Genomic DNA, 26714 nt, shown 5'->3' with positions numbered 1-26714 from the left:
TTTCGTTTTTTACGCAAGACAGTGTCGGTCTATCGGCAATTCAAAGATTGCACAACTTGATTGTCCGCTTCCAATCACTCATTTCTCTCTCTCTGCCCAACCAAACACGTAAAACTGATTAACGTTGTTGATGGAGTTTTAAATGTGATCAAATGGCTGTGATTGTTTGTAGGCTTGGTCCAATAAAGCTTAATCGACCTACCAGCCGCAAAAAGAAAAAAAGAAAAAAAAATGAATTGAAATTGCTATCACTGGCAGCAACTGGGCCCCATTCACATTACGAGGTTCACCTCCCCTAGAACTTGTACATGTGGACACGGTTACAAACTATTGCTTTTGCAGAAACAATCCAAGTTGATGTCTGGGGTGGATATTAAAATCTTCCTATTGACTTTTCTTTTACAAATTTTCGGCTTTCTTAATCCAACCCTGTGTGATTGTGGGTTGTTATGTGCGTGGTTGCGCGAATTAAAAAAAATAAAAAATCAGTTCGTTTACCCAAAAATGACCAAAGTATTCCACATTTATGTATTTTAGAGAGGTGCAACCTCATGATTGTTATTTGTAAAGGGCGTAATTGTCAGTTCAGGTAGCTTAGTTGACTTGGTACAGGACTATAACATCGTTCTTCTTCTCTCTCTCTGTCTGGCTGTTGTCTTTCTCTTATGAGCAATAAAACAATACATGATATGTAAATTATTTTTCACTTAAGTATCTATCTTGACAGCACAGAATTTGTAGTTGTTGCAGCGGCCATGGAAATCATCAAGAACAATTCATGGTTGATGCTTTTTGTTCTTTTCACGTGCTTCTCACTCAAATCCCATGTCTCCTTCGGAGCTGACACCATTTCTGCAAACCAATCTCTCTCTGGTGATCAAACGATCGTTTCTAAAGGTGGGGTCTTTGTATTTGGTTTCTTCAACCCAGCTCCTGGTAAGTCTTCAAACTATTACATAGGCATGTGGTACAATAAAGTCTCTGAAAGAACTATAGTTTGGGTAGCCAACAGAGAACAGCCAGTTTCTGATCGATTCTCTTCGGTTTTAAACATCTCAGATGGTAACTTAGTTCTTTTTAATGAGTCCCAACTACCCATTTGGTCCACAAATTTGACCGCTACCAGCAGACGTTCTGTGGACGCAGTTCTTTTGGATGAAGGAAATCTTGTTTTGAGAGATTTGTCAAATAATTTGTCAGAGCCGTTATGGCAAAGTTTTGATCATCCAGCTCATACTTGGATTCCCGGTATGAAGTTGACGTTCAACAAGAGAAACAACGTCAGTCAACTTCTCACTTCATGGAAGAATAAAGAAAATCCTGCACCGGGTCTCTTCTCCCTTGAGCTAGCACCAGATGGATCAAATCAATATGTTATTTTGTGGAATAGGTCTGAGCAGTACTGGAGAAGTGGAACTTGGGATGATAATGCAAAAATTTTCAGCTTGGTCCCTGAAATGACACTAAATTATATCTACAATTTCAGCTATGTGTCGAATGAAAACGAGAGCTATTTCACCTACAATGTGAAAGATAGCACTTACACATCTCGATTCATTATGGATTTTTCAGGACAGGTTAAGCAGATGAATTGGTTGCCTACCAACTCTTGGTTTCTGTTTTGGTCCCAACCAAGACAGCAATGCGAGGTTTATGCTTTTTGTGGTCAATTTAGCACCTGCAATGAGCAAACTGAGCGTTTTTGTTCTTGTTTGAAAGGTTTTCAACAAAAATCGGTGAGTGACTGGAATTTGGAAGATTTTTCTGGTGGTTGTGTGAGGAAAACCCCGCTGCAGTGTGAAAATAATAGTCTTGCCAATGGAAAAAGCGACCAATTTTTGCAGTACATTAACATGAATTTGCCTAAACATCCACAATCTGTGGCAGTAGGGGGTATCAGGGAATGTGAAACACACTGCTTGAATAACTGCTCTTGCACTGCTTATGCTTACAAAGACAACGCTTGCTCGATTTGGGTAGGAAGTTTCGTGGGTCTGCAACAGCTACAAGGAGGTGGAGATACCATTTATATCAAGCTTGCCGCTTCTGAGTTCGAGAGTCCCAAGAATAACAAGGGAGTAGTCATTGGCAGTGTTGTGGGCTCAGTGGCTGTCGTAGCTCTTATTGGCCTGATCATGCTTGTACACTTGAGAAGGAGAAAGACAGCAACTGTAACAACCAAAACTGTGGAGGGTTCTTTGGTGGCATTTGCATACAAGGATTTGCAAACTGCCACAAAGAATTTCTCTGAAAAGCTGGGGGGAGGAGGTTTTGGTTCAGTTTTCAAAGGGGTGTTGCCGAATTCAAGTCTTATAGCTGTGAAGAAGCTTGAAAGCTGGAGCCAAGGAGAGAAGCAATTTCGGACTGAAGTCAGTACCATAGGGAATATCCAACATGTCAATCTGGTTCGGCTTCTGGGTTTCTGCTCTGAAGGTACTAGTAGGTTGTTGGTCTACGATTTCATGCCAAACGGTTCTTTAGACTCTCATCTCTTCACTGAAAAAGATTCAGACTTTCTTGATTGGAAGACAAGATACCAAATTGCACTGGGGACAGCCAGAGGTTTGGCTTATCTTCATGAGAAGTGCAGAGACTGCATCATACACTGTGACATAAAGCCAGAGAACATTCTGTTAGACGCTGAATTTTGTCCCAAAGTGTCGGATTTTGGGCTGGCAAAGCTTGTTGGGAGGGAGTTCAGCCGTGTCCTAACAACCATGAGAGGAACAAGAGGTTACCTTGCACCTGAATGGATTTCAGGAGTGGCCATAACAGCCAAAGCGGATGTCTACAGCTATGGAATGATGCTGTATGAATTTGTATCAGGAAGGAGGAACTCCCAGGAATCTGAAGATGGTAAAGTGAAGTTCTTCCCATCTTGGGCTGCTAAACAAATAGTTGAAGGCAGCAATCTCATTAGCCTATTAGACCCAAGACTGGAGGGCAACGCTGACGAAGAAGAGCTTGCAAGACTTTGCAATGTGGCTTGTTGGTGCATCCAAGATGATGAGACTCACAGGCCATCAATGGGTCAAGTAGTTCAAATTCTTGAGGGAGTTTTGGACGTGACACTGCCTCCAATTCCCAGAGCTCTCCAAGTAATGGTCGATGACCATGAGCACGTAGTCTTCTTCACTGAATCATCCACATCTCAGAGTTCCCTGTCAAAGAGCAACAATTCAACTGCTTCATCTCAAGCAAAGAGTACCACATCATCAAGAAGTTCTTAAATCGATGTGAAGAAAATATTTTAACATTTGTGTTTAAGAATGTATATTTGGTTTATTTCACTTGTAACAACCTGTATGCATATTTGGATAGAAGCCTTGCTTCGTAGTGTATAATAATAATGGAACCTGCCAAAGCAATTTTAAGAATTACAAGCCTTGTGCCTCGCTGTTCTCTCTAATGAACTCTGATTGATCTATGCTCCTCTGCATTGACTATTGGCTTCACCTAATCGCTTCAATTGGCAAAATTAGGTATTGAAATGAAAGCGACTTGGAACTTGGAAGTTATCCAGAAGAAGGGGAAAAACAGCAAAAACAATCAAACAAACAAACATAAACGTGACGTAGTAACAAATAACATGGGTCAAGATATAAATCAACTGGCCAACATTGTTCAATAAACTTTTTCCAACATCTAAACTTTTTCAACCGAACCTGAATTTTCTTGAGAGTTTTTTTGAGGCATCATGATTGGTAAGGAGCTTGAAGGCAAAGTTCAACAGTTTCATGACAAAGTTACAACCATCGATGAAAAGGTTACGACCTTAGCCAAGCAAAATAACGATTTGCAGAAACTCATGAAACATCCTTCAGCAATTGAGCCAGTTGCGAAAAGAAAAACAACCGACTACTGATCAAAGACAAGTTGATATATTTACTGGAGGGACCTCTGCTCCTCAAATGGTAATTGCTACCCAACCACCTCTTGAACCTGCCGAACGCATTGGAAGTACTCTCATGCAAGCTCGTAACATATGACTTGACTTTCTTATTTTTCATGGTGCCAATCAAACGGGATGGATTTTTCGATATGAGCAATATCGTCGCCTTACTGGATTATCAGATGCTGACTTATTGTCCTTAGCTATTGGCCATCTTGATGGTGATACTGTACCTTGGTTTAATTGGATAGAGCAAACTATGGGCGCAATTTAAACGGGCTTTGACTACTCAATTTGGGACATTAGAAGAGAATGATGCAGTTGGCAGTCTTACCAAACTACGTCAAATAGGGACCGTTCTTGACTATCAACGACAATTTGAAAAGTTGGCTAATCAGACTAGAAATTTAACTGAGTCTTTCTTTATCAGTTGTTTCCTCTCTGGGTTGCGTGAAGATATCAAGGCTGGCGTACAACTGTTCAAACCTGTTAGTCTTGTACAAACTTTTGAACTTGCTAGGTTTAGTAAAAGACAATTACTTTGCAAGGCAACTGTTCCCCTGTTCCTGCCATCCAAGATCTAGTCCCACAATTACAGCCGACTCCTACTCCACCAACACCCTCTTTATTAGGACTGATTTCCTCTACCTTACCTAATAATGTCAAACGTTTATCCTCAGCTGAGCAGACAGAAAGACGTTCTGAAGGGCTCTGTTTCAACTCTGATGAGCAATTCAAGCCTGAACATCGTTGCAAACAATCTCAACTATTGCTTTTAGACGCTGCTATACCTCTTCACAACCCTCCAAAACCGCCTGACCATCATTCGGATTGGAAGATCTCGATTATTGAGACTGGGTAAAAGGCTTTCAGACAAGCCTGTTTGAAGGGGCAGGGAATGTTAGGACCCTAATAATTTATTTTATTACTTGTTTTAATTTTTTTTCCTATTAATACTAGGTTTTCTTATTTCAATTATGAATTAATGCTCTTATTAAATTACAATTAGAACCGTCTTGAACTACTATAAATAAGTGGTTCTTATTATATTTTTGAAGGAGCAACAATAAAATTAATTCTAATCTCAGTTAATTCTTCTCTCTTCCCTCTGAATTCTTAAATTCTTCATTTATTTCTCCCTTAATTCTCTAACCAAAACCTCATAATCCTACCAGTAACGGACTGCATTACGTTCGAGAAGACGATTTACACACACACAAGATAATAAAGGCATTTAAATCACCTAATTAAGTTGTATAGGGATAAATAATTAAATTACAAAAAGCTCGACATATACTGAAAAATAAAAAAGAAATTGAACAAAGTCATAAATTTATTGACATCTAAATTCTGAAAATTGGTGTGTGTCTTCAGTAGGGAAAGTTATCATTTACATACGGTTATTTTTATTGATATTTAATACCTCTATTTTATGTTCAATTGGAAGGAATTCTAGGCTGTTCAGTTTTCTACTTACGGTATTATCACGATCGTTGTTATTGAGAAAATTGTGGCAATTTTTTTGATTGATAATGATGATTTTAGTACGTGGCAGGCTCGGTGATGCTGTTATTTCGCGGAGCATTTGGATGCCCGCTCTATACTGGTGATTTTCGCTGGGAAGCAAGTAATCAGAGGGCCGAGATAGGAAGGAACACGCTCGTCAAAGCTTTAAAAGATGATGTAGTCGACATTCTTTATTTGGATAACACATATTGCAGTCCATCATATGCTTTCTTGTTTGAGAACTTTATATATCCAAACTGATATATGATAGCAGGTACACTTTTTATATTTTTCCTTTCTTGTTTGAGAACTTTCAGTTTCACTCCAGAATTATCTACTGAATTAAAGATTAAAATGGGAGATGAAAGAAATAGTCCAGGTACTGATTTGTAGTGTTAGTTATCTGGATGAAAACAGATTGTTGACATAATTGCCTCCCATCCAGATCATGACATCATCATTGGGATTGACTCACTTGGAAAAGAAAAACTTTTATTTCACATATCGCATAAGCTCAATATAAAGGTTTGCTCACCCTTTTAATATCGGAAAACCTTTTCTTACATAACGATCATCACGATGGTCTCTCCAAGGGGGATGAAATCGATAGCATATATACAGCAAATTGACATGTTATCTAATTTTTGGATCACTTGTAGATGATTTAGGAGTATCTTGATAGTTTTTATTCTTCTAACATCTAACATATGTTTTACATTTTAGAAACTGGGCGGGTTAGATTGTCCTTTGGTGGATTTAATTGTGGCCAAATTCATACATGAAATGTATTGTCACACATGTATTATTGGATGCATCCAATTGTATGTTCTTCCTCTTCATGTGCCATGAGAACTTAAAACTGCCCTCTTCATCTCTTGCAAAATGTTGTTTAGTCACAAGCAAGTGGAATAAAATTTTTGCATTCATTTCCAAAGCAGATATTTACTCTGTGTTTCTTGTTTCACATTTCTTTTTTTTTTTATAGATTTGGGTGTGGCCAGAACGCCTGCAAACCATGCATCTGCTTGGCTTCCATGACACATTCACAACCAAAACTTCTCTTGCTAGAGTGCGAGCTGTTCCACGGTATAGTTTTAGCATTGATACTTTAGAGAATTTAAATACAATGCACCAAACCATTGGAATTATGCCATCTGGTCTTCCTTGGGTGGTTAAGCCTCTTAAAGGAGGTCCTGGTTCTCTTTTTGCTTCTTACCAAAGCAAATGGAGAGCAACGGGTTGAACTCAGACTGAGAAACTAAAAGAAGCTTTGGGATCAGTGGACAGGTTTCGTAAGTACATATATTCAGTTCCATATTCTGATCAGTCCTGCTTTGCAGGGATAGAGGAATTTTTAAACCGTGCCCAGCCATCGAATATCAGAGGCATCGTGTCTTCATCGTCCTGTTATGTTGACCCTCTTTACTACTTTGGCCACCTTTGCAGAGCAAATCAACCATCACTGAGGTATAAGCAGCAACAGAGAGTGCAGCACAAAACAGTTGTAGCCGCCCAAATGAAATTCATTGTTGAAAGTGGTAGATCCACTAAGGTAGATAGGAAACGAAGGACTGCGGAAGTAGGTATTTTAGGAGTTCGCATGAGTAAGGTGGATGCCCTTAGGCGGGCCCGACGAGGTGCGAAGCTTGCTCGAAGTGAGAGTTCTGATTAATTAGTGTCAAATATCAATATCAGGTAAGCTTGAAATTCTTGCGAGTAATGTTGCCTGTATCAGTTTGAATTCAGAGTCTATTGTATGGTTGAAGAATACATATGGTGGTGTAGGGTGTAAGAAAAATAATCTTTTATTTATTTATTTATTTATCTTGGATGTCTAAAGCGACGGCCTATTAGTGCTCATTAAAGAAAATGGTTGTGCGAAAGCACTTCGTCTGGATCAATCATTTGATTGTTTACGCGGGATAGTTATAGCGACTTTTCAAACTCGTGGCCTTTAAACACATTATAGTTTGCAATCGTGGTCTTTACTCTTTACTTGATTTGCAATGAGGTAAAGAAGTCAAATGACGGACCAAGATATTAGTTGAAGAAGCCATACTACGGATACGTCGCACGAGGTATATGTAATCCCACGACACCTGGCAAGCGGACCGAATCCATGCGACTATAGTAGCAGAGTCCGATTCTACCTGCAATATAGAATGGCCGAGGTGAGCTGCAAGCTCTAAGCTCTCATGAACAGCCATAAGCTCTATGTAAAGGATCGGACGATAACCTAGGAATGATCCAAAAGTGCCTAAGAGCTCTCCCCAAGAGTCACGTAAAATGCCCCCTGAAGCAGCCATCCCTGGGTTTCCCCTAGAGCACCCATCCACTGTCAACTTCACCACCCCCGGAGGTGGTCGAATCCGAGAAATCAGCCGAAGTGGTCTCCTATGCCGTGTAACAACACGCCATCCGTCCACTAATCTACTATCCAGGACGCCGCGCAGTTGGGATGTTTTAAAACCGAAAGCAAAGCTGGCCAGCTTAAGATCTGAAACTACTCGAAAAATGACCGCATCTACAAAAAATGCCATTGAATCAAATCTGTAAGCATTTCGGGCCTTCCACACGTGCCAGAGGATGAAACAAGGAAGTAGAACTCAAATATGGTTTCGGGAAGGAGCACAGCGCCTCCAGTGGCGAAGCAGCGCATGAGGGGAGCGTTATCTTTACTTGATTTGCAATAAGGTAAAGAAGTCAATTGGGTAATTTTTTTCTGTGAGAGTGAATTGCGGCAAACGTGAGCAAATTTTGCATCATTGTGCATTTTGTTGTAGAATGAGGAGAGTCAATTTTCCTGACTATCTAGACGAGTCTTTAGTTGAATCTCTCCATGGCCATAAGTGGCCGGCATAGACCAAATCCTGAAACTGGTCATAGTCCAATATGCAGACCACTCTGACTATGGTCAAGACACTGGAAAATGGTGAACGTTAGCTAAGTTTTGAAAGTTACCAAAATTTAATAATATCATGTTTCTGATTTCTAATCATGTTTTTTATTTTGAAGATTTCAGTTTTGACAATTTGACTAAATAAATATGCGGGTTAAAATTTTCATGATCTAAAAAAATGTAACGAGAACTAATAAAATTTATTATTTTATTACGGTTTATATCATTTGAAATGTTGATTCAATATAAATGATATGTCCGGCCTTGTGGTGGCTGGTGGGTGCAATTTGAGATGGTAAAATTTTTTTATTTTGAAGACAAGATGTGAATCCCATTTAATATTATTATTAAATTAAGCAGTATAAAGAAGTTAAGCAACCCAAAACCATAAAGAAGTCAAACAGGCTAGAAGCCGTAAAGAAGTCTAGAAGCCATAAAGAAACCGAATATCATAAACTAAAGAAAAGATAAAATATAGAGTAATAACAGCAGCAAAAAAACAGAGAACAGTAGCGCCACAACAGATCTAATACTTGTCCGTTTGTAATCATATGTTTGCTGTTGTTCTTTGTTTATTGCAGCTGCTATTACTCTCATTTTAGCTTTTCCTTAGCTTATGATCTTCGGTTTCTATATGGCTTCTTGGCTGCTTAACTTCTTTACGGCTTCCAGGCCGCTTGACCTCTTAACGTCTCCTAAGTGTTTGACTTCTTTATGGTTTACCCCAAAATGACCGAAGTGTTCCACATTTATGTATTTTAAAGAGGTGCAACCTCAAGATTGTAATTTGTAAAGGGCATAATTGTCAGTTCAATTAGCTTAGTTGACTTGGGGAAGGACTATAACATCGTTCTTCTTCTCTATGTCGGTCTGTCTAGCTGTTGTCTTTCTCTTATGAGCAATAAAACAATACATGATATGTAAATTATTTTTCACTCAAGTATCTATCTTGATAGCACAGAATTTGTTGTTGTTGCAGCAGCCATGGCAATCATCAAGAACAATTCATGGTTGATGCTTTTTGTTCTTTTTACGTGCTTTTCACTCAAATCCCATGTCTCCTTCGGAGCTGACACCGTTTCTGCAAACCAATCTCTCTCTGGCGATCAAACGATCGTTTCTAAAGGTGGGGTCTTTGCATTTGGTTTCTTCAACCCAGCTCCTGGTAAGTCTTCAAACTATTACATAGGCATGTGGTACAATAAAGTCTCTGAAAGAACTATAGTTTGGGTAGCCAACAGAGAACAGCCAGTTTCTGATAGGTTCTCTTCGGTTTTAAGAATCTCAGATGGTAACTTAGTTCTTTTTAATGAGTCCCAACTACCCATTTGGTCCACAAATTTGACCGCTACCAGCAGACGTTCTGTGGAAGCAGTTCTTTTAGATGAAGGAAATCTTGTTTTGAGAGATTTGTCAAATAATTTGTCAAAGCCTTTATGGCAAAGTTTTGATCATCCAGCTCATACTTGGATTCCCGGTATGAAGCTGACGTTCAACAAGAGAAACAACGTCAGTCAACTTATCACTTCATGGAAGAATAAAGAAAATCCTGCACCGGGTCTCTTCTCCCTTGAGCGAGCACCAGATGGATCAAATCAATATGTTATGTTGTGGAATAGGTCTGAGCAGTACTGGTCAAGTGGACCTTGGGATGAGAATGCAAAAATTTTCAGCATGGTCCCTGAAATGAATCAAAACTATATCTACAATTTCAGCTATGTGTCGAATGAAAACGAGAGCTATTTCACCTACAATGTGAAAGATAGCACTTACACATCTCGAGCGTTTATGGATGTTTCAGGACAGGATAAGCAGATGAATTGGTTGCCTTTGCCTACCAACTCTTGGTTTCTGTTTTGGTCCCAACCAAGACAGCAATGCGAGGTTTATGCTCTTTGTGGTCAATTTAGCACCTGCAATCAGCAAACTGAGCGTTTTTGTTCTTGTTTGAAAGGTTTTCAACAAAAATCGGTGAGTGACTGGAATTTGGAAGATTATTCTGGTGGTTGTGTGAGGAAAACCCCGCTGCAGTGTGAAAATATTAGTCCTGCCAATAGAAAAAGCGACCAATTTTTCCAGTACAGTAACATGAAATTGCCTAAACATCCACAATCTGTGGCAGTAGGGGGTATCAGGGAATGTGAAACACACTGCATGAATAACTGCTCTTGCACTGCTTATGCTTACAAAGACAACGCTTGCTCGATTTGGGTAGGAAGTTTCGTGGGTCTGCAACAGCTACAAGGAGGTGGAGATATCATTTATATCAAGCTTGCAGCTTCTGAGTTCGAGAGTCCCAAGAACAAGAAGGGAGTAGTCATTGGCGGTGTTGTGGGCTCAGTGGCTGTCGTAGCTCTTATTGGCCTGATCATGCTTGTATACTTGGGAAGGAGAAAGACAGCAACTGTAACAACCAAAACTGTGGAGGGTTCTTTGGTGGCATTTGCATACAAGGATTTGCAAACTGCCACAAAGAATTTCTCTAAAAAGCTGGGGGGAGGAGGTTTTGGTTCAGTTTTCAAAGGGGTGTTTCCGAATTCAAGTCTCATAGCTGTGAAGAAGCTTGAAAGCTTGAGCCAAGGAGAGAAGCAATTTCGGACTGAAGTCAGAACCATAGGGAATATCCAACATGTCAATCTGGTTCGGCTTCTGGGTTTCTGCTCTGAAGGTACTAGTAGGTTGTTGGTCTACGATTTCATGCCAAACGGTTCTTTAGACTCTCATCTCTTCACTGAAAAAGATTCAGCCTTTCTTGATTGGAAGACAAGATACCAAATTGCACTGGGGACAGCCAGAGGTTTGGCTTATCTCCATGAGAAGTGCAGAGACTGCATCATACACTGTGACATAAAGCCAGAGAACATTCTGTTAGACGCTGAGTTTTGTCCCAAAGTGTCGGATTTTGGGCTGGCAAAGCTTGTTGGGAGGGAGTTCAGCCGTGTCCTAACAACCATGAGAGGAACAAGAGGTTACCTTGCACCTGAATGGATTTCAGGAGTGGCCATAACAGCCAAAGCGGATGTCTATAGCTACGGAATGATGCTTTTTGAATTTGTATCAGGAAGGAGGAACTCCCAGGAATCTGAAGATGGTAAAGTGAAGTTCTTCCCATCTTGGGCTGCTAAACAAATAGTTGAAGGCAGCAATCTCATTAGCCTATTAGACCCAAGACTGGAGGGCAACGCTGACGAAGTAGAGCTTGCAAGACTTTGCAAAGTGGCTTGTTGGTGCATCCAAGATGATGAGACTCACAGGCCATCAATGGGTCAAGTAGTTCAAATTCTTGAGGGAGTTTTGGACGTGACACTGCCTCCAATTCCCAGAGCTCTCCAAGTAATGGTCGATGACCATGAGCACGTAGTCTTCTTCACTGAATCATCCACATCTCAGAGTTCCCTGTCAAAGAGCAACAATTCAACTGCTTCATCTCAAGCAAAGAGTACCACATCATCAAGAAGTTCTTAAATCGATGTGAAGAAAATATTTTAACATTTGTGTTTAAGAATATATATTTGGTTTATTTCACTTGTAACAACCTGTATGCATATTTGGATAGAAGCCTTGCTTCGTAGTGTGTATAATAATAATGGAACCTGCCAAAGCAATTTTAAGAATTACAAGCCTTGTGCCTCGCTGTTCTCTCTAATGAACTCTGATTGATCTATGCTCCTCTGCATTGACTATTGGCTTCACCTAATCGCTTCAATTGGCAAAATTAGGTATTGAAATAAAAGTGACTTGGAACTTGGATGTTATCCCGAAGAAGGGGAAAAACAGAAAAACAATCAAACAAATAAACATAAACGTGACGTTGTAACAAATAATGTTTGGTAGTATATGATATGCATACATAAATCGAAAACCATAAAATGTAAAATAACTAGGTTAAGTGTGGTTAACTAATCGAGACTTAAGTCTTAATTTCTCTTATAAAAACTTAAGTGTTGTATCTAAGTCCGTCGTCAATTTAATACTTTTAATATAAGTTATTATTTAGAAAAGAAGGTGTGTTCAATGAATGACTTATTTATGAGTGCTAATTAGATTAAAATTTAGAATTTAGGATAAATTTACAGAATCATAAATTAATTTATAATATTATGAAAATTAATTTATGACATCATAAATTTGTCCCAAATTTTGAATTCAAACTTTAATTTCAGATTGAAAAATTTTTCTCTATCCATAAAGTGTTTGGTTAAGGGGAAAAAAATCAAAAGAAAAAAAATCTAGGTGGGTGGTATGACGTGGGGTTTACGTTTAATGCGTAAAACATGATTTTAATGTTTATTTCTCACGAGGCAACATTGAGAATATCGGAGTTGAGTTTAACACAATTAATCCTTAGCAAATATATTAAAGCGATTACACTTCCTGTCTCTCGTCTCATGCATGTTACTGCTGATTGCCTTTGATATTTTAAACCAATTTTGATTCACCAAATAATCAATCGATTAATTTATTTGCTCTAAATTCTCATAACTTATCCACTACAGATTTCCAATGCGGACTCAAGTATGAAGTTTTTCTAGCCTCATATTTGCATTCGTAATTATCACGTCACATGTACAAGAGAATGATTTGATATACAATTGAACAGATATTAATGAATCTAGAGTAGTTTCAAATTAGTCATCGACATAATTGATGCTAAAATAATTTCTAAGAGACAAATTTTAATCTCAAATCCCCCAAAAAAAAGAGTAGATAATTAAAAAAAAAAAAGCACAAACAATTGCAAAAAGCTATTTTTTATAGTTTCACTTCAGTTCACAGCCTCCTCATATCGAGAAACAGCTTCTGATCAAGCTCAAACTCTTGAAACATATTATTTGTTACATATTTTTCATGAACCAACTGGCCAACATTGTTGAACTGTCGATATTTTTATTGACTTCAATTGACTAACAAGTTTCCTTCTTTTCTTGAAGGATGGCTTTGACGGCGTTTCTTGAAGGATGACTTGGACCTCTCGTTGATTCGCGTCCTCGATATTGGTTCGTGACATTCGATCTCCCTGATCTCGCCGCCTTCCGGAGAGAAGACGTTTGTCAAAGTTATCGCAATCGACGCTTGCCATTGTCCTGGTAAGTCATGGTTAAGCTAACAGTAACAATAACGGCATTGATAACTGTTAGAACACTAATAGTTTATTTTATTACTTGTTTTAATTCATTTCTTCTTAGCATTAGGTTTTTTTTTTCAATTATAAATTAATGTTTTTATTAAATTATAGTTAGGACTGTCTTAAACGATTATAAATAAATAGTTTTTATTATATTTTTGAGGAAATAATAATAAAATTAATTCTAATTTCTGTTAATTCTTTTCTCTTCCCTCTGAATTCTTAAATTCATTATTTATTTCTCTTTTAACTCTCTAATCAAAACCTTAGAATCCTACCATCTGGTATTAGAGCACATCCTTCCTGCCACAATTTTTATTTTTCCATTCACTATTTTTTTTTAAAAGTCATCAACCAAACTTTTGCCAATATCTCTTGGCTTTTGACTGGAGACTTAAACCGGACCCACCCTCTAAACTTTTTCCAATATCTAAACTTTTTCAACCGAACTTGAATTTTCTTGAGAGTTTTTTTGAGGCATCATGATTGTTAAGGAGCTTGAAGGCAAAGTTCAAAAGTTGTCTCAACAGTTTCATGACAAAGTTACAACCATCGATGAAAAGGTTACGACCTTAGCCAAGCAAAATAACGATCTGCAGGAACTCATGAACGACATCCTTCAGCAATTGAGCCAGTTGCGAAAAGGAAAACAACCGACTACTGATCAAAGACAAGTTGATATATTTACTGGAGGGACCTCTGCTCCTCAAATGGTAATTGCTATCCAACCACCTCTTGAACCTGCCGAACGCATTGGAAGTACTCTCATGCAAGCTCGTAACATATGACTTGACTTTCCTATTTTTCACGGTGACAATCGAACGGGATGGATTTTTCGATATGAGCAATATCGTTGCCTTACTGGATTATCAAATGTTGACTTATTGTGCTTAGCTATTGGCCATCTTGATGGTGATACTGTACCTTGGTTTCATTGGATAGAGCAAACTATGGGCGAAATGACTTGGGCGCAATTTAAATGGGCTTTCACTACTCAATTTGGGACATTAGAAGAGAATGATGCAGTTGGCAGTCTTACCAAATTACATCAAATAGGGACAGTTCTTGACTATCAACGACAATTTCAAAAGTTGACCGATCAGACTAGCAATTTAACTGAGTCTTTCTTCATCAGTTGTTTCCTTTATGGGTTACATGAAGATATCAAGGCTGGCGTACAACTGTTCAAACCTGTTAGTCTCGTACAAACTTTTGAACTTGCTAGGTTTAGTAAAAGACAATTACTTTGCAAGGCAACTGTTCCCCCGTTCCCGCCATCCAAGATCTAGTCCCACAATTACAGTTGACTCCTACTCCACCAGCAGCAGACAGAAAGACGTTCTAAAGGGCTTTGTTTCAACTGTGACGAGCAATTTAAGCCTGGGCATTGTTGCAAACAATCTCAACTAATGCTTTTAGACGTTGATATAACTCTTCACAACCCTCCAAAACCGCCTGACCATCATTCAGATTGGAAGATCTCGATTATTGAGACTAGGTAAAAGGCTTGCAGACAAGCCTGTTTTAATGGGCAGGGAATGTTAGGACCCTAATAATTTATTTTATTGCTTGTTTTAATTTTTTTCCTATTAATATTAGGTTTTCTTATTTCAATTATGAATTAATGCTCTTATTAAATTATAATTAGGACCGTCTTGAACTACTATAAATAAGTGGTTCTTATTATAGTTTTGAGGGAGCAACAATAAAATTAATTCTAATCTCATTTAATTCTTCTCTCTTCCCTCCGAATTCTTAAATTCTTCATCTATTTCTCCCCTAATTCTCTGACCAAAACCTCATAATCCTACTAGTAACGGACTGCATTACGTTCGAGAAGACAATTTACACACACACAAGATAATAAAGGCATTTAAATCACCCAATTAAGTTGTATAGCGATAAATAATTAAATTACAAAAAGCTCGACATATACTGAAAAATAAAAAAGAAATTCAACAAAGTCATAAATTTATTGACATCTGAATTCTGAAAATATGGTGTGTGTCTTCAGTTGGGAAAGTTATAATTTGCATACGGTTATTTTTATTGATATTTAATACCTCTATTTTATGTTCAATTGGAAGGAATTCTAGGCAGTTCAATTTTCTACTTACGGTATTATCACGATCGTTGTTATTGAGAAAATTTTGGCAATTTTTTTGATTGATCATGATGATTTTAGTACGTGGCAGGCTCGGTGATGTTGTTATTTCGCGGAGCATTTGGATGCTTGCTCTATACTGGTGATTTTCGCTGGGAAGCAAGTAATAAGAGGGCTGAGATAGGAAGGAACACGCTCGTCAAAGCTTTAAAAGATGATGTAGTCGACATTCTTTATTTGGATAACACATATTGCAGTCCATCATATGCTTTTGCTTCAGGAGAAGTTGCAGCTCAGCAGGTACACTTTTTATATTTTTCCTTTCTTGTTTGAGAACTTTCAGTTTCACTCCAGAATTATCTACTGAATTAAAGATTAAAATGGGAGATGAAAGAAATAGTCCAGGTACTGATTTGTAGTGTTAGTTATCTGGATGAAAACAGATTGTTGACATAATTGCCTCCCATCCAGATCATGACATCATCATTGGGATTGACTCACTTGGAAAAGAAAAACTTTTATTTCACATATCGCATAAGCTCAATATAAAGGTTTGCTCACCCTTTTAATATCGGAAAACCTTTTCTTACATAACGATCATCACGATGGTCTCTCCAAGGGGGATGAAATCGATAGCATATATACAGCAAATTGACATGTTATCTAATTTTTGGATCACTTGTAGATGATTTAGGAGTATCTTGATAGTTTTTATTCTTCTAACATCTAACATATGTTTTACATTTTAGAAACTGGGCGGGTTAGATTGTCCTTTGGTGGATTTAATTGTGGCCAAATTCATACATGAAATGTATTGTCACACATGTATTATTGGATGCATCCAATTGTATGTTCTTCCTCTTCATGTGCCATGAGAACTTAAAACTGCCCTCTTCATCTCTTGCAAATTGTTGTTTAGTCACAAGCAAGTGGAATAAAAATTTTTGCATTTATTTCCAAAGCAGATATTTACTCTGTATTTCTTGTTTCACATTTTTTTTATAGATTTGGGTGTGGCCAGAACGCCTGCAAACCATGCATCTGCTTGGCTTCCATGACATATTCACAACCAAAACTTCTCTTACTAGAGTGCGAGTTGTTCCACGGTATAGTTTTAGCATTGATACTTTAGAGAGTTTAAATACAATGCACCCAACGATTGGAATTATGCCATCTGGTCTTCCTTGGGTGGTTAAGTCTCTTAAAGGAGGTAGTAGTCTTCCTGGTTTTCTTTTTCCTTCTTACCAAAGCAAATGGAGAGCAACGGGTGGAACTCACACTGAGAAACTGAAAGAAGCTTTAGGCGGGCCCGACGAGGTGCGAAGCTTGCTCGAAGTGAGAGTTCTGATTGATTAGGGTCAAATATCGATATCAGTTAAGCTTGAAATTCTTGCAAGTAATGTTACTTGTATCGGTTTGAATTCAGAGTCTATTGTATGGTTGAAGAATACATATGATGGTGTAGGGTGTAAGTAATATAATCCTTTTATTTATTTATTTATCTTGGATGTCTAAAGCGACGGCCTATTAGTGCTCATTAAGGAAAATGGTTGTGTGAAAGCACTTCGTCTGGATCAGTCATTTGACTGTTTACGCCTGGATCAGTCATTTGATTGTTTACGCGGGATAGGTATAGTGGCTTTTTGGTTTAGATTATTATAGTTGTTTTCAAACTCGTGGCCTTTAAACACATTATAGTTTGACAATCATGGTCTTTACTTGATTTGCAATAAGGTAAAGAAGTCAAATGGGTAATTATTTTCTGTGAGAGTGAATTGCGGCAAACATGAGCAATTTTTGCATCATTGTGCATTTTGTTGTAGAATGAGGAGAGTCAACTTTCCTGACCATCTAGATGAACCCTTAGTTGAATCTCTCCATGGCCATAAGTGGGCGGCATAGACCAAATCCTGAAACTAGTCATGGTCTAATATGCAAACCACTCTGACTATGGCCAAGACACTGGAAAATGGTGAATGTTAACTTAGTTTTGAAAGTTATCAAATTTAATAAAACAAATCAAATTTATAAAGTTTTAAAAGTTATCAAAATTTAATAAAACAAATCAAATTTATAAAGTTTTGAAAGTTATCAAAATTTAATAAAAAAAATCAAATTTATAATTAGGGGTCCAGCTACGGTGCCCCTTTGGGCACGGTGTCCCCTTCTTTTGTCATTATCCAGGCTAGCCGTTAGATTATAATGACTTTAATCCAACGTTTCGGATTTTGAAACTGTACAATGATGTGAAGTGGGCAACTGTCCAATCCCGTTTCGGCTACCAAATTAGTTTTAGGGTTCTACCTACAACTGCGTCTACGGTGCCCCTTCCCCTATTTTTGTCTTTATCGAGGTTGTCGTTTGATGAAAAGGAGCAAGATCGTGCAGCTGTTGAGTGGGCACGTAGCTCACGAGACAAACGGGGGATGTAGGTCATGACACCGGAACTGTTTGAGTTGCAATAAATTTATTTTAAGGAACAAGAAAATATTTATCCATTATAACAATAAACATATTAGTTGAAACAACTATTTTGGCAGCAATTAATTTTTAAGGAACAATAAAATGTACATTACATACAAGTTTATGTTGCAAAAGCCAAAAATTTCGATATACTAATACTATTGTAGCTCTAAATAAGAAGTAATAAGATTATTAACACTATAAGGTTAATGGAAGGAAAATCTATCTAAGCCTGAAATGATACAAACTACATATGTTCGAATTTATGGTAGCTGAAAAATCTTTCATGATTTGTTCTACTCCTTGATCACATAAGTGGGTTGAATTAATTTATATATTTGAAATTAGGTGGTTGAATAACGATGGCATGACCATATGGATTCAATTTCTTGATGGACCAATAACCTTGTTTCGACTGAAATCAATACGTGCAAGTAGTCAATTTGACAGTTGACATAAACTGTGCTTTTGAATTGCAATGGAACATAAATGAACAAGCTTTCATCTAGCTTTACAGAGTGTGAACTAAATGGTGTAGCAAATATAAATGAAAGAAGAAGGAGCCCGAGGGGTGGAGGCGTTAAGAACTTAAATAGCAGGTTTTATTCTGTCGAAATACTACAAGCACATTTGTAATATTCAAAAGATGCTGCAACTGTAGTTCTTAGTATTTCGAGTCAGAAAACTAAGCTTCAATATCATGACATAACAAAATATACAATAAAAATTGCACGGACATAATAATTGTCATATTTCCATAACAACGTTACCAAGTCCGTAAAAGCTAGGAATAACAAAACACATAAAAATAGTTTCATATTAGAGAATATCTGAATTTACAGAGCATAGATTATGTCTAAATTTCCTGGTTGGTTGAGTTTCTTCGATGATCTTGTTCGAAAGCTAATACCATTCGTTTCTAAAATGTACCTCACAGTATCAATCATCTCAATTAAACTGCCACAAAGTTTCCTCTTTAGCCTACCACAGTTGTAGCAAACTACCAAAACCCATTTGACAAGCAGCCACTCTTTGTTCATCTATCAGCTACGAAACTGCTGCCGCTAATCTATCTGGGGCGAATCTAGTCAAGAACTTTGCCTTTGCCACTTCTGACTTCACTATTTGTTCGCATTCAATTTGTATTAACATTTTCTCTCCGGTGGTAAATCCTTAAACGTGGATCCAATTTCCATCTAGTACACAATCATGGCAGATAAACTAACTACATCTCCACTAATTGAAAATACAAATTTATTTTATCTTTATAGTGCAACTTTACATACCTCTTCTGTAATGCAAGTCATTCCATCGCTTGCCTTAACCTCATGCACGGCTTCACTGCTGCAATATCATCATATGACTGCAAAATTATACATCTCTATAATTTTTAATGAACTAAGCTTACAAATATCTTATGAACCCATTATGGCATTTCCTTTTTCTTCTTCCTTCAATACTTTGATCGTCACCAACCTCTTTAACACCGCCATCAATCTCACACGATTTATGCTTATTACTTCCCACCAACTTAATTTATGAAATTCAGTGATACATTTATTTATTATAATCAAACTAAAGTTCATAGCAACATAAAGTTTACATTCCTAGTCCAGCACAAAACAAACAAAAAAATTGGGGAAAAAAATAAACAAAGGAGATCTGGAACGAAGGTAAAGCATGTATCATTTTCCTGTTCCTAATTTTAAAAATGTTCATTGTAAAACTTAATAACACCCAAGCTAACTGGAACTAATTGTTACGGATTCAAATATCATTTTAATACATGGAATTACTAAGATGAATATTATGACAAAAAAATCCTTTACATTATTACATTGTTGAGAAAATATCCATAACTTTATTTTAAAATATTTGTGCACCCCAATTTTGCCATTATCCTTATGAGATCTAGCTTCCCACCAACCATATTATGAACAACAAATGATTCACATCACAAATCTCATATTAAAATTACACTTACCTTAAATTTGGTATATGCAATCCTTTCTGTTTCATTCAATACTGCTATAACAAACTACAAGTCACTGCACTCCACTTCAAAAATTTGACACGACATCATTGCTCCAATTACAGTTATACAGAATTAAGAAAATATTCCTGCTTTAAAAATTTCGCCAATGTCTGTTGAAATACAACCAAGGGTATGTAGAGGGTCCAGCTACAATATCCATGGGGTTTGGTACCCCATTTTTTGTTTTTTTCAAACCTACCGTTAGATTTAACGTAAGTGCATAATGGCTGAGATGTGATTATTGAGTTATTAACATCAAAGACCCTTATTGTTCATGTAAAATAAAAAAAAATCAAAAGTTTTGAAATTATGACATATAAGTCAATAATATTCTCTTTTTTTTTTAACTCTATTGAAATATGTTTCCAATTAAATGACTTATTCTTATATTTATTAGTATCTATTTAAATTAATAAATTTATTAATTAATAAATTAACTACTTTATTATATAATTAAACTATGTATATTATTTATTAAGGGTTATTTTTAGAGACCTCCCCTGAGGTTTGGTGTATTGACAGTCTGATAGAAAGTATTCACGTAATTACAGGGACCTCCCCTGACGGTACTACATGGTTAACTTGACTGTTAGTGGACTAACGAAAAGCCAAAAATGCCCTGAGCCTAAAAAATGCTTTGGCAGTTAACAATTTCTTTAATGATAGTAACTACAGTTTGGCGTTAAACATCACACTAAAACACTAAAAAGTCTAAACTGACCATTTAAAACAAATCATTGACATTACATAATATTAAAAAAAGGAGAAAAATATAAATTGACAAAATCAACAAAGCTATCAATGTAGTGAATATTTACAGCAACAATGGTTGTAAATACAGCCATTGTCAAGTTAAAATCACCATTACAACCATTGCTTCTTTAACTTTCATCTCACAATTTCTTCCTTCATCATTCAACATCTCAAAAGCTCAATAATTAGTAAGCTGCTTCAATAAAACAATAAACAAACCATAATTCACTTTTCAATGCATTCAAAATACACAACGAATATTCCTTAGCCATTTAAATTGAAGCCAAAGAAGAAAAGAAAAGAAAAAAAATCTTCCTTTGTTATTCCAAGTTTCACACCACTAGCCATATGAAGAAGGCAGACTAAAGCGTAAGAAAATGCTACTGCCACAGCAAAAGTCTAGACCAATTGGGTAATGATACCTGCCATGCCAATTTCAAGGCAAGCAAAAATCAATTATCATCCCCAGACCAAAATACCAGCAAACCTACCTTTTGAATTTAAATAATAAGTAAATAAATCAAAGATTTCAACTCATTTAAGTTTGAAATCAATTAAAATAGCCAAAAAGAAAAAAAAAATTCGTCCAACATAACTTATCCAGCAATTTCTTCAACACATAATTTCATTCTTAATCATCACAACAATTAAAAAAGAAAAACAATGAGCCCAAGTGATTGATCTTGCCATAATGTACTCCTACCAGCAACCGAAGTCGAGCATACATACGACGATCTTCGTGCGTGAATAGCCGGGAGGAAAGAAAGGGCGGTAGATGATAATGAAAAAGATGCGATCGAGTTTGCTGTAGAAATTTCTACTCTCCGATTAGACCCAAAGCTTGTTCAAAAGGGTCTCCTTTTCCTCCGTTGAGATCAAATCCCTACCGACGAGCTGCCAACAACTAACAAGGGTCACTACGAATAGCTAACAACTGCTTTGCTACTACTGGCTCACTCTGAACGAGATTCCGATCCCCTGTCTCGTGAGCAAAGCCTTCGATTCCTTCACGTAGGCCGAGACGGATTGGTTCAAAAGCTTCTCCAGAGCTTTTCAACCTTGAAAATGGTTGTGGGTTTCGTTTAATGAGAGAGAAAATAGTGTTTTGGTTCTTTGATTTTTTTTTTAATTTATGAAATCACTAATTTACCCTCATATACTAACATATACGAAAACGTGTACTAACGTTAGGGGAAGTCTCTGTAATTACACAAATACTTTCTATCAGATTGTCAATACACTAAAACTCAAGGGAGATCCTTAAAAATAACTCTATTTACTAACTATAATTAATAATAACAATAAATATAAATATGATCTTTTTTTAATTTAATATAACGACAACTAATTTCTTTTGACGTATGTGAATAAAGTTCAAAACCCATAATTTTTTTTTCCGCCAGACGGTGACCCTTGTGGGTCTATCAACAATTCAAAGATTGCACAACTTGATTGTCCGTTTCCAATCACTCATTTCTTTCTCTCTGGCCAACCAAACGCGTAAAACTGATTAACGTTGTTGATGGAGTTTTAAATATGATCAAATGGCTGTGATTGTTTGTAGGCTTGGTCCTATAAAGCTCAATCGACCTACAAGCCAATAAAAAAAATTAATTGAAATTGCTAGCACTAGCCGCAACTGGGCCCCATTCACATTACGAGGTTCACCTCCTCTAGAACTTGTACAGGTGGACATGGTTACAAACTATTGCTTTTGTAGAAACAATCCAAGTTGATGTCTAGGGTGGATATTAAAATCTTGCTGACGTGGCTGAATCTGTTATATTGGTTTAAGAATTACTACATGCATGTGTAACAGCTTATTAACAAGGAATTGACACTTGTTATATATGTGTGTAAAATACATTGATTCAATAATAAGAAGTTTTCAGTTTATCAATATTTTCTTTCTCTTCCGTTTAACTTTCTCGTTTACCAAATACAACATTTGGTTTTCTTTCACAAAGTGTCGGATTTTGGGCTGGCAAAGCTTGTTGGGAGGGAGTTCAGCCGTGTCCTAACAACCATGAGAGGAACAAGAGGTTACCTTGCACCTGAATGGATATCAGGAGTGGCCATAACAGCCAAAGCGGATGTCTACAGCTGCGGAATGATGCTGTTTGAATTTGTATCGGGAAGGAGGAACTCTGAGGAATTTGAAGATGGTAAAGTGAGGTTCTTCCCATCTTGGGCTGCTAAACAAATAGTTGAAGGCAGCAATCTCATTAGCCTATTAGACCCAAGACTGGAGGGCAACGCATAGGAAGAAGAGCTTGCAAGACTTTGCAAAGTGGCTTGTTGGTGCATCCAAGATGATGAAACTCACAGGCCATCAATGGGTCAAGTAGGTCAAATTCTTGAGGGAGTTTTGGACGTGACACTGCCTCCAATTCCCAGAGCTCTCCAAGTAATGGTCGAATCAAAGAGCAACAATTCAACTGCTTCATCTCAAGCAAAGAGCACCACATTATCAAGAAGTTCTTAAATCGATGTGAAGAAAATATTTTAACATTTGTGTTTAAGAATATATATTTGGTTTATTTCACTTGTAACAACCTGTATGCATATTTGGATAGAAGCCTTGCTTCGTAGTGTATAATAATAATGCCCCCTGCCAAAGCAATTTTAAGAATCACAAGCCTTGTGCCTCGCTGTTCTCTCTAATGAACTCTGATTGATCTATGCTCCTCTGCGTTGACTTTTGGCTTCACCTAATCGCTTCAATTGTCAAAATTAGGTATTGAAATGAAAGCGAAATGCCAAAAGCAACTTGGAACTTGGATGTTATCCAGAAGAAGGGGAAAAACAGCAGAAACAATCAAACATAAACGTGACGTTGTAATAAATAACATCGGTCAAGATATGAATCAACTGGCCAACATTGTTGAATTGTCCATATTTTGATTGACTTCAATTGACTAACAAGTTTCCTACTTTTTTTGAAGGATGGCTTTGACGGCGATTCTTGAAGGATGGCTTTGACGGCTTACGTAGCACAAATAATTTATGTTGGACGTTTAAATAATCCATCAGAAAAAAATTATGGAAACCGAACTTCGTCCCACTTCAATTGGCTAACAAGTTTCCTTCTTTTCTTGAAGGATGGCTTTGACGGCTTACGTAACAAATAATTTACGTTAGACTTTTAAATAGTCCATCTGAAAAAAATTTTGTGACACGGTTGACAGTATAAGCACAACGACAGTGATTACTAACTGTTTCTGCTTAGGCCCGCCACACCCACCTCCAATTTCTCCCTTATGTCTTTGATAAATAGACCATCTGTTGTTCATAAACAACATCTTGTCTGCACAGAAGTTTTCCAGCAGCCATGGATGTCAAGAAAAATGTATGGTTCATGCTCTGTGTTCTCTCCATATGCTTCACTCTCAAACATCATTTATCCTCTGCTGCTCGTGACTCCATCTCTGCAAACCAATCTCTCTCTGGGGATCAAACTATTGTCTCTGCTGGTGGGGTCTTTGAACTAGGCTTCTTCAAGCCAGGTAACTCTTCAAACTACTACATAGGCATTTGGTTCAAAAAGTTGTCAGAACAAACCATAGTTTGGGTGGCAAATAGAGACAAACCAGTTTCCGATAAAAACTCCTCAGTGTTAAGAATATCCGATGGTAATTTAGTTCTTTTAAATGAGTCTAAAACGCCCATCTGGTCCACAAGTTTGAACGCTAGTAATACAACAGCTTCAATCGAAGCAGTTGTTCTAGATGAAGGTAATCTTGTTTTGAGAGATTCTTCAGCTAATTCAACCTTATGGCAAAGTTTTGATCATCCGACTCATACATGGCTTCCCGGAATGAAGTTTGGAATAAACAAACGGGCAAAAGTAAACCAATTTCTCATCTCATGGAAGAATAAGGAGGATCCTGCACCGGGTCTCTTTTCGCTTGAGCTAGCCCCAGATGGATCGGATCAATATGTTATAATGTGGAATAGGTCTGAACAATACTGGAATAGTGGAGTCTGGACTGGAATAAATTTTGCCAACGTTCCGGAAATGATATCTCGTCAATATGTCGACTTCAACTACATTTCGGATGAAAATGGGAGGTATTTCGTTTATTCTGTTACTAATTCTATGACAACTCGTTTTGTTATTGATTCTTCAGGGCAGATTGAGCAGATGTTTTGGTTGGAGTCTAGCAAGGCTTGGTTTCAGTTCTGGTCGCAACCAAGGCAACCTTGTGATGTTTATGCTTATTGTGGCGCATTTGGCAGCTGTAATGAGGGAAACCAGTCTTTCTGTGCTTGTCTGCCAGGTTTTAGGCCAAAATGGGAGAACAATTGGAACTTGATGCAGGATTATTCTTCTGGCTGTGTGAGGAAAACCCAACTGCAGTGTGAAAATACTGTTGTTACAAATGGAAAGAGTGACAAGTTTTTAGCAAATTCTCACATGGTATTGCCTAAACATCCACAATCTGTGGCAGGAGGGAGTATCAAGGAATGTGAAAAAACCTGCTCGAGGAACTGCTCTTGCACTGCTTATGCTTATGAAGACAATGCTTGTTCAATATGGATTGGAAGTCTCTTGAGTCTGCATCAACTTTCACCAGGCGACGCAAATGGGAAAACTATTTATGTCAAGCTTCAGCTTCGGAGTTTTCAAGTTCCAGTAATAACAAGGGAACAGTCATTGGTGCTGTCGTGGGTTCAGTGTCATTTGTAGCTCTATTAGGCCTTCTTGCTTTTATGTATTTCAGGAAGAGAGAGAATACAATGAAAACAAGCAAATCAGTGGAGGATGGTTCGTTGGTGGCATTTGCATACAAGGATTTGCTAACAGCCACAAAGAATTTCTCTGAAAAATTGGGGGGAGGAGGTTTTGGTTCTGTTTTCAAAGGGAGGCTGCCTAATTCAAGTGTCATAGCTGTGAAGAAGCTGCAGAGCTTCAGCCAAGGAGAGAAACAATTCAGAGCAGAAGTCAGCACAATAGGGAACATCCAACATGTCAATCTAGTTAGGCTTCGTGGATTCTGCTCTGAAGGTACAAAAAAATTATTGGTCTATGATTACATGCCAAATGGATCCCTAGATTCGCACATCTTCCATAGAGAGAATTCAAAGGTTCTTGATTGGGAAACAAGATACCAAATTGCACTAGGGACAGCCAGAGGATTGGCTTATCTCCACGAGAAGTGCAGAGACTGCATCATACACTGCGACATAAAGCCAGAGAACATTCTATTAGATGCTCAATGGTGTCCAAAAGTGGCAGATTTTGGCATGTCAAAGCTTGTTGGGAGAGAATTCAGCAGAGTCCTAACGACCATTAGAGGAACAAGAGGGTATCTCGCACCAGAATGGCTTTCAGGAGTGGCCATAACAGCAAAAGCTGATGTTTACAGCTATGGAATGATGCTCTTTGAAATTGTTTCAGGAAGGAGAAACTTTGAATGGAACTCTGTATACTCTGAAGATGAAGAAATGAAATACTTCCCAACTTGGGCAGCAAGCCTAATGAGTGAAGGTGGCAATGTGCTTAGCCTTTTAGACAAAAGACTTGAGGGTAGTGCTGATGTAGAAGAGCTTTCAAGGATTTGCAAAGTTGCTTGTTGGTGTATCCAAGATGATGAAACTCATAGGCCATCAATTGGTCAAGTGGTTCAAATACTTGAGGGGGTTTTGGAAGTGACTCAGTCTCCAATTCCAAGATCCCTTAAAGTAATCGCAGATAACAAGGAGGATATAATCTTCTTCACCGAGTCATCTGAGACTTCAGGTGCTTCATCTCAAGCTAAGTTCGCTGGATCATCAGCAAGTTCCTAAATCCTTACCAAGATAATCAATTTTATTTGAGTAGTATTTGTTATTTCTGTTTTTTGGATTTGGGTGGTGTTTTGTTATTTCTGTTTGACTATAGTCTTGAATTTATTGCCCTTATTTGAGTACTATTATCCTAGATAGTCTACTATA

General features: G+C 37.5%; 4 protein-coding genes and 1 pseudogene across 4 annotated transcripts; all 5 read left to right on the top strand.

Annotated features, from left to right (window-relative positions):
• Positions 1-388: 388 nt before the first annotated feature.
• Positions 389-3380, top strand: LOC18053196 (G-type lectin S-receptor-like serine/threonine-protein kinase At2g19130). Its single transcript, XM_024191408.1, has 2 exons — positions 389-936; positions 1060-3380. The coding sequence occupies exons 1-2, from the start codon at positions 756-758 to the stop codon at positions 3228-3230; spliced, it is 2352 nt and encodes a 783-aa protein (XP_024047176.1). The 5' UTR covers positions 389-755; the 3' UTR covers positions 3231-3380.
• Positions 3381-3697: 317 nt separating this feature from the next.
• LOC18053195 (DNA cross-link repair 1 protein) lies at positions 3698-7070 on the top strand. The gene is given in 6 exon segments (XM_024190829.1): positions 3698-3766; positions 4144-4380; positions 5438-5631; positions 5747-5771; positions 5816-5923; positions 6384-7070. Coding segments are annotated over 6 exon segments (1320 nt in total).
• A 2110-nt stretch (positions 7071-9180) lies between these two features.
• LOC18053194 (G-type lectin S-receptor-like serine/threonine-protein kinase At2g19130) lies at positions 9181-11947 on the top strand. Its single transcript, XM_024191407.1, has 2 exons — positions 9181-9462; positions 9586-11947. The coding sequence occupies exons 1-2, from the start codon at positions 9282-9284 to the stop codon at positions 11760-11762; spliced, it is 2358 nt and encodes a 785-aa protein (XP_024047175.1). The 5' UTR covers positions 9181-9281; the 3' UTR covers positions 11763-11947.
• Positions 11948-12800: 853 nt separating this feature from the next.
• LOC18053193 (5' exonuclease Apollo) lies at positions 12801-16882 on the top strand. Its single transcript, XM_006447358.2, is given in 5 exon segments — positions 12801-12812; positions 13255-13384; positions 15618-15826; positions 15970-16077; positions 16532-16882. Coding segments are annotated over 5 exon segments (810 nt in total).
• Positions 16883-24040: 7158 nt separating this feature from the next.
• On the top strand, positions 24041-26672 carry LOC18053191 (annotated as a pseudogene).
• The last annotated feature ends 42 nt before the right edge of the window (positions 26673-26714 follow it).

This window comes from Citrus clementina, unplaced genomic scaffold, assembly GCF_000493195.1.
Source record: "Citrus clementina cultivar Clemenules unplaced genomic scaffold, Citrus_clementina_v1.0 scaffold_2, whole genome shotgun sequence".
NCBI classification, from domain to species: domain Eukaryota; kingdom Viridiplantae; phylum Streptophyta; class Magnoliopsida; order Sapindales; family Rutaceae; genus Citrus; species Citrus x clementina.
This window is presented reverse-complemented; position numbering and strand designations above follow the sequence as displayed.

Excerpts from the sequence above, each read along its gene's own strand:
- LOC18053194 (XM_024191407.1), top strand. The coding sequence starts at position 9,282 with ATGGCAATCATCAAGAACAATTCATGGTTGATGCTTTTTGTTCTTTTT. Across the intron at positions 9,463-9,585 it reads TTTCTTCAACCCAGCTCCTG|ATGGTAACTTAGTTCTTTTT; the intron begins GTAAGTCTTCAA and ends TAAGAATCTCAG.
- LOC18053196 (XM_024191408.1), top strand. The coding sequence starts at position 756 with ATGGAAATCATCAAGAACAATTCATGGTTGATGCTTTTTGTTCTTTTC. Across the intron at positions 937-1,059 it reads TTTCTTCAACCCAGCTCCTG|ATGGTAACTTAGTTCTTTTT; the intron begins GTAAGTCTTCAA and ends TAAACATCTCAG.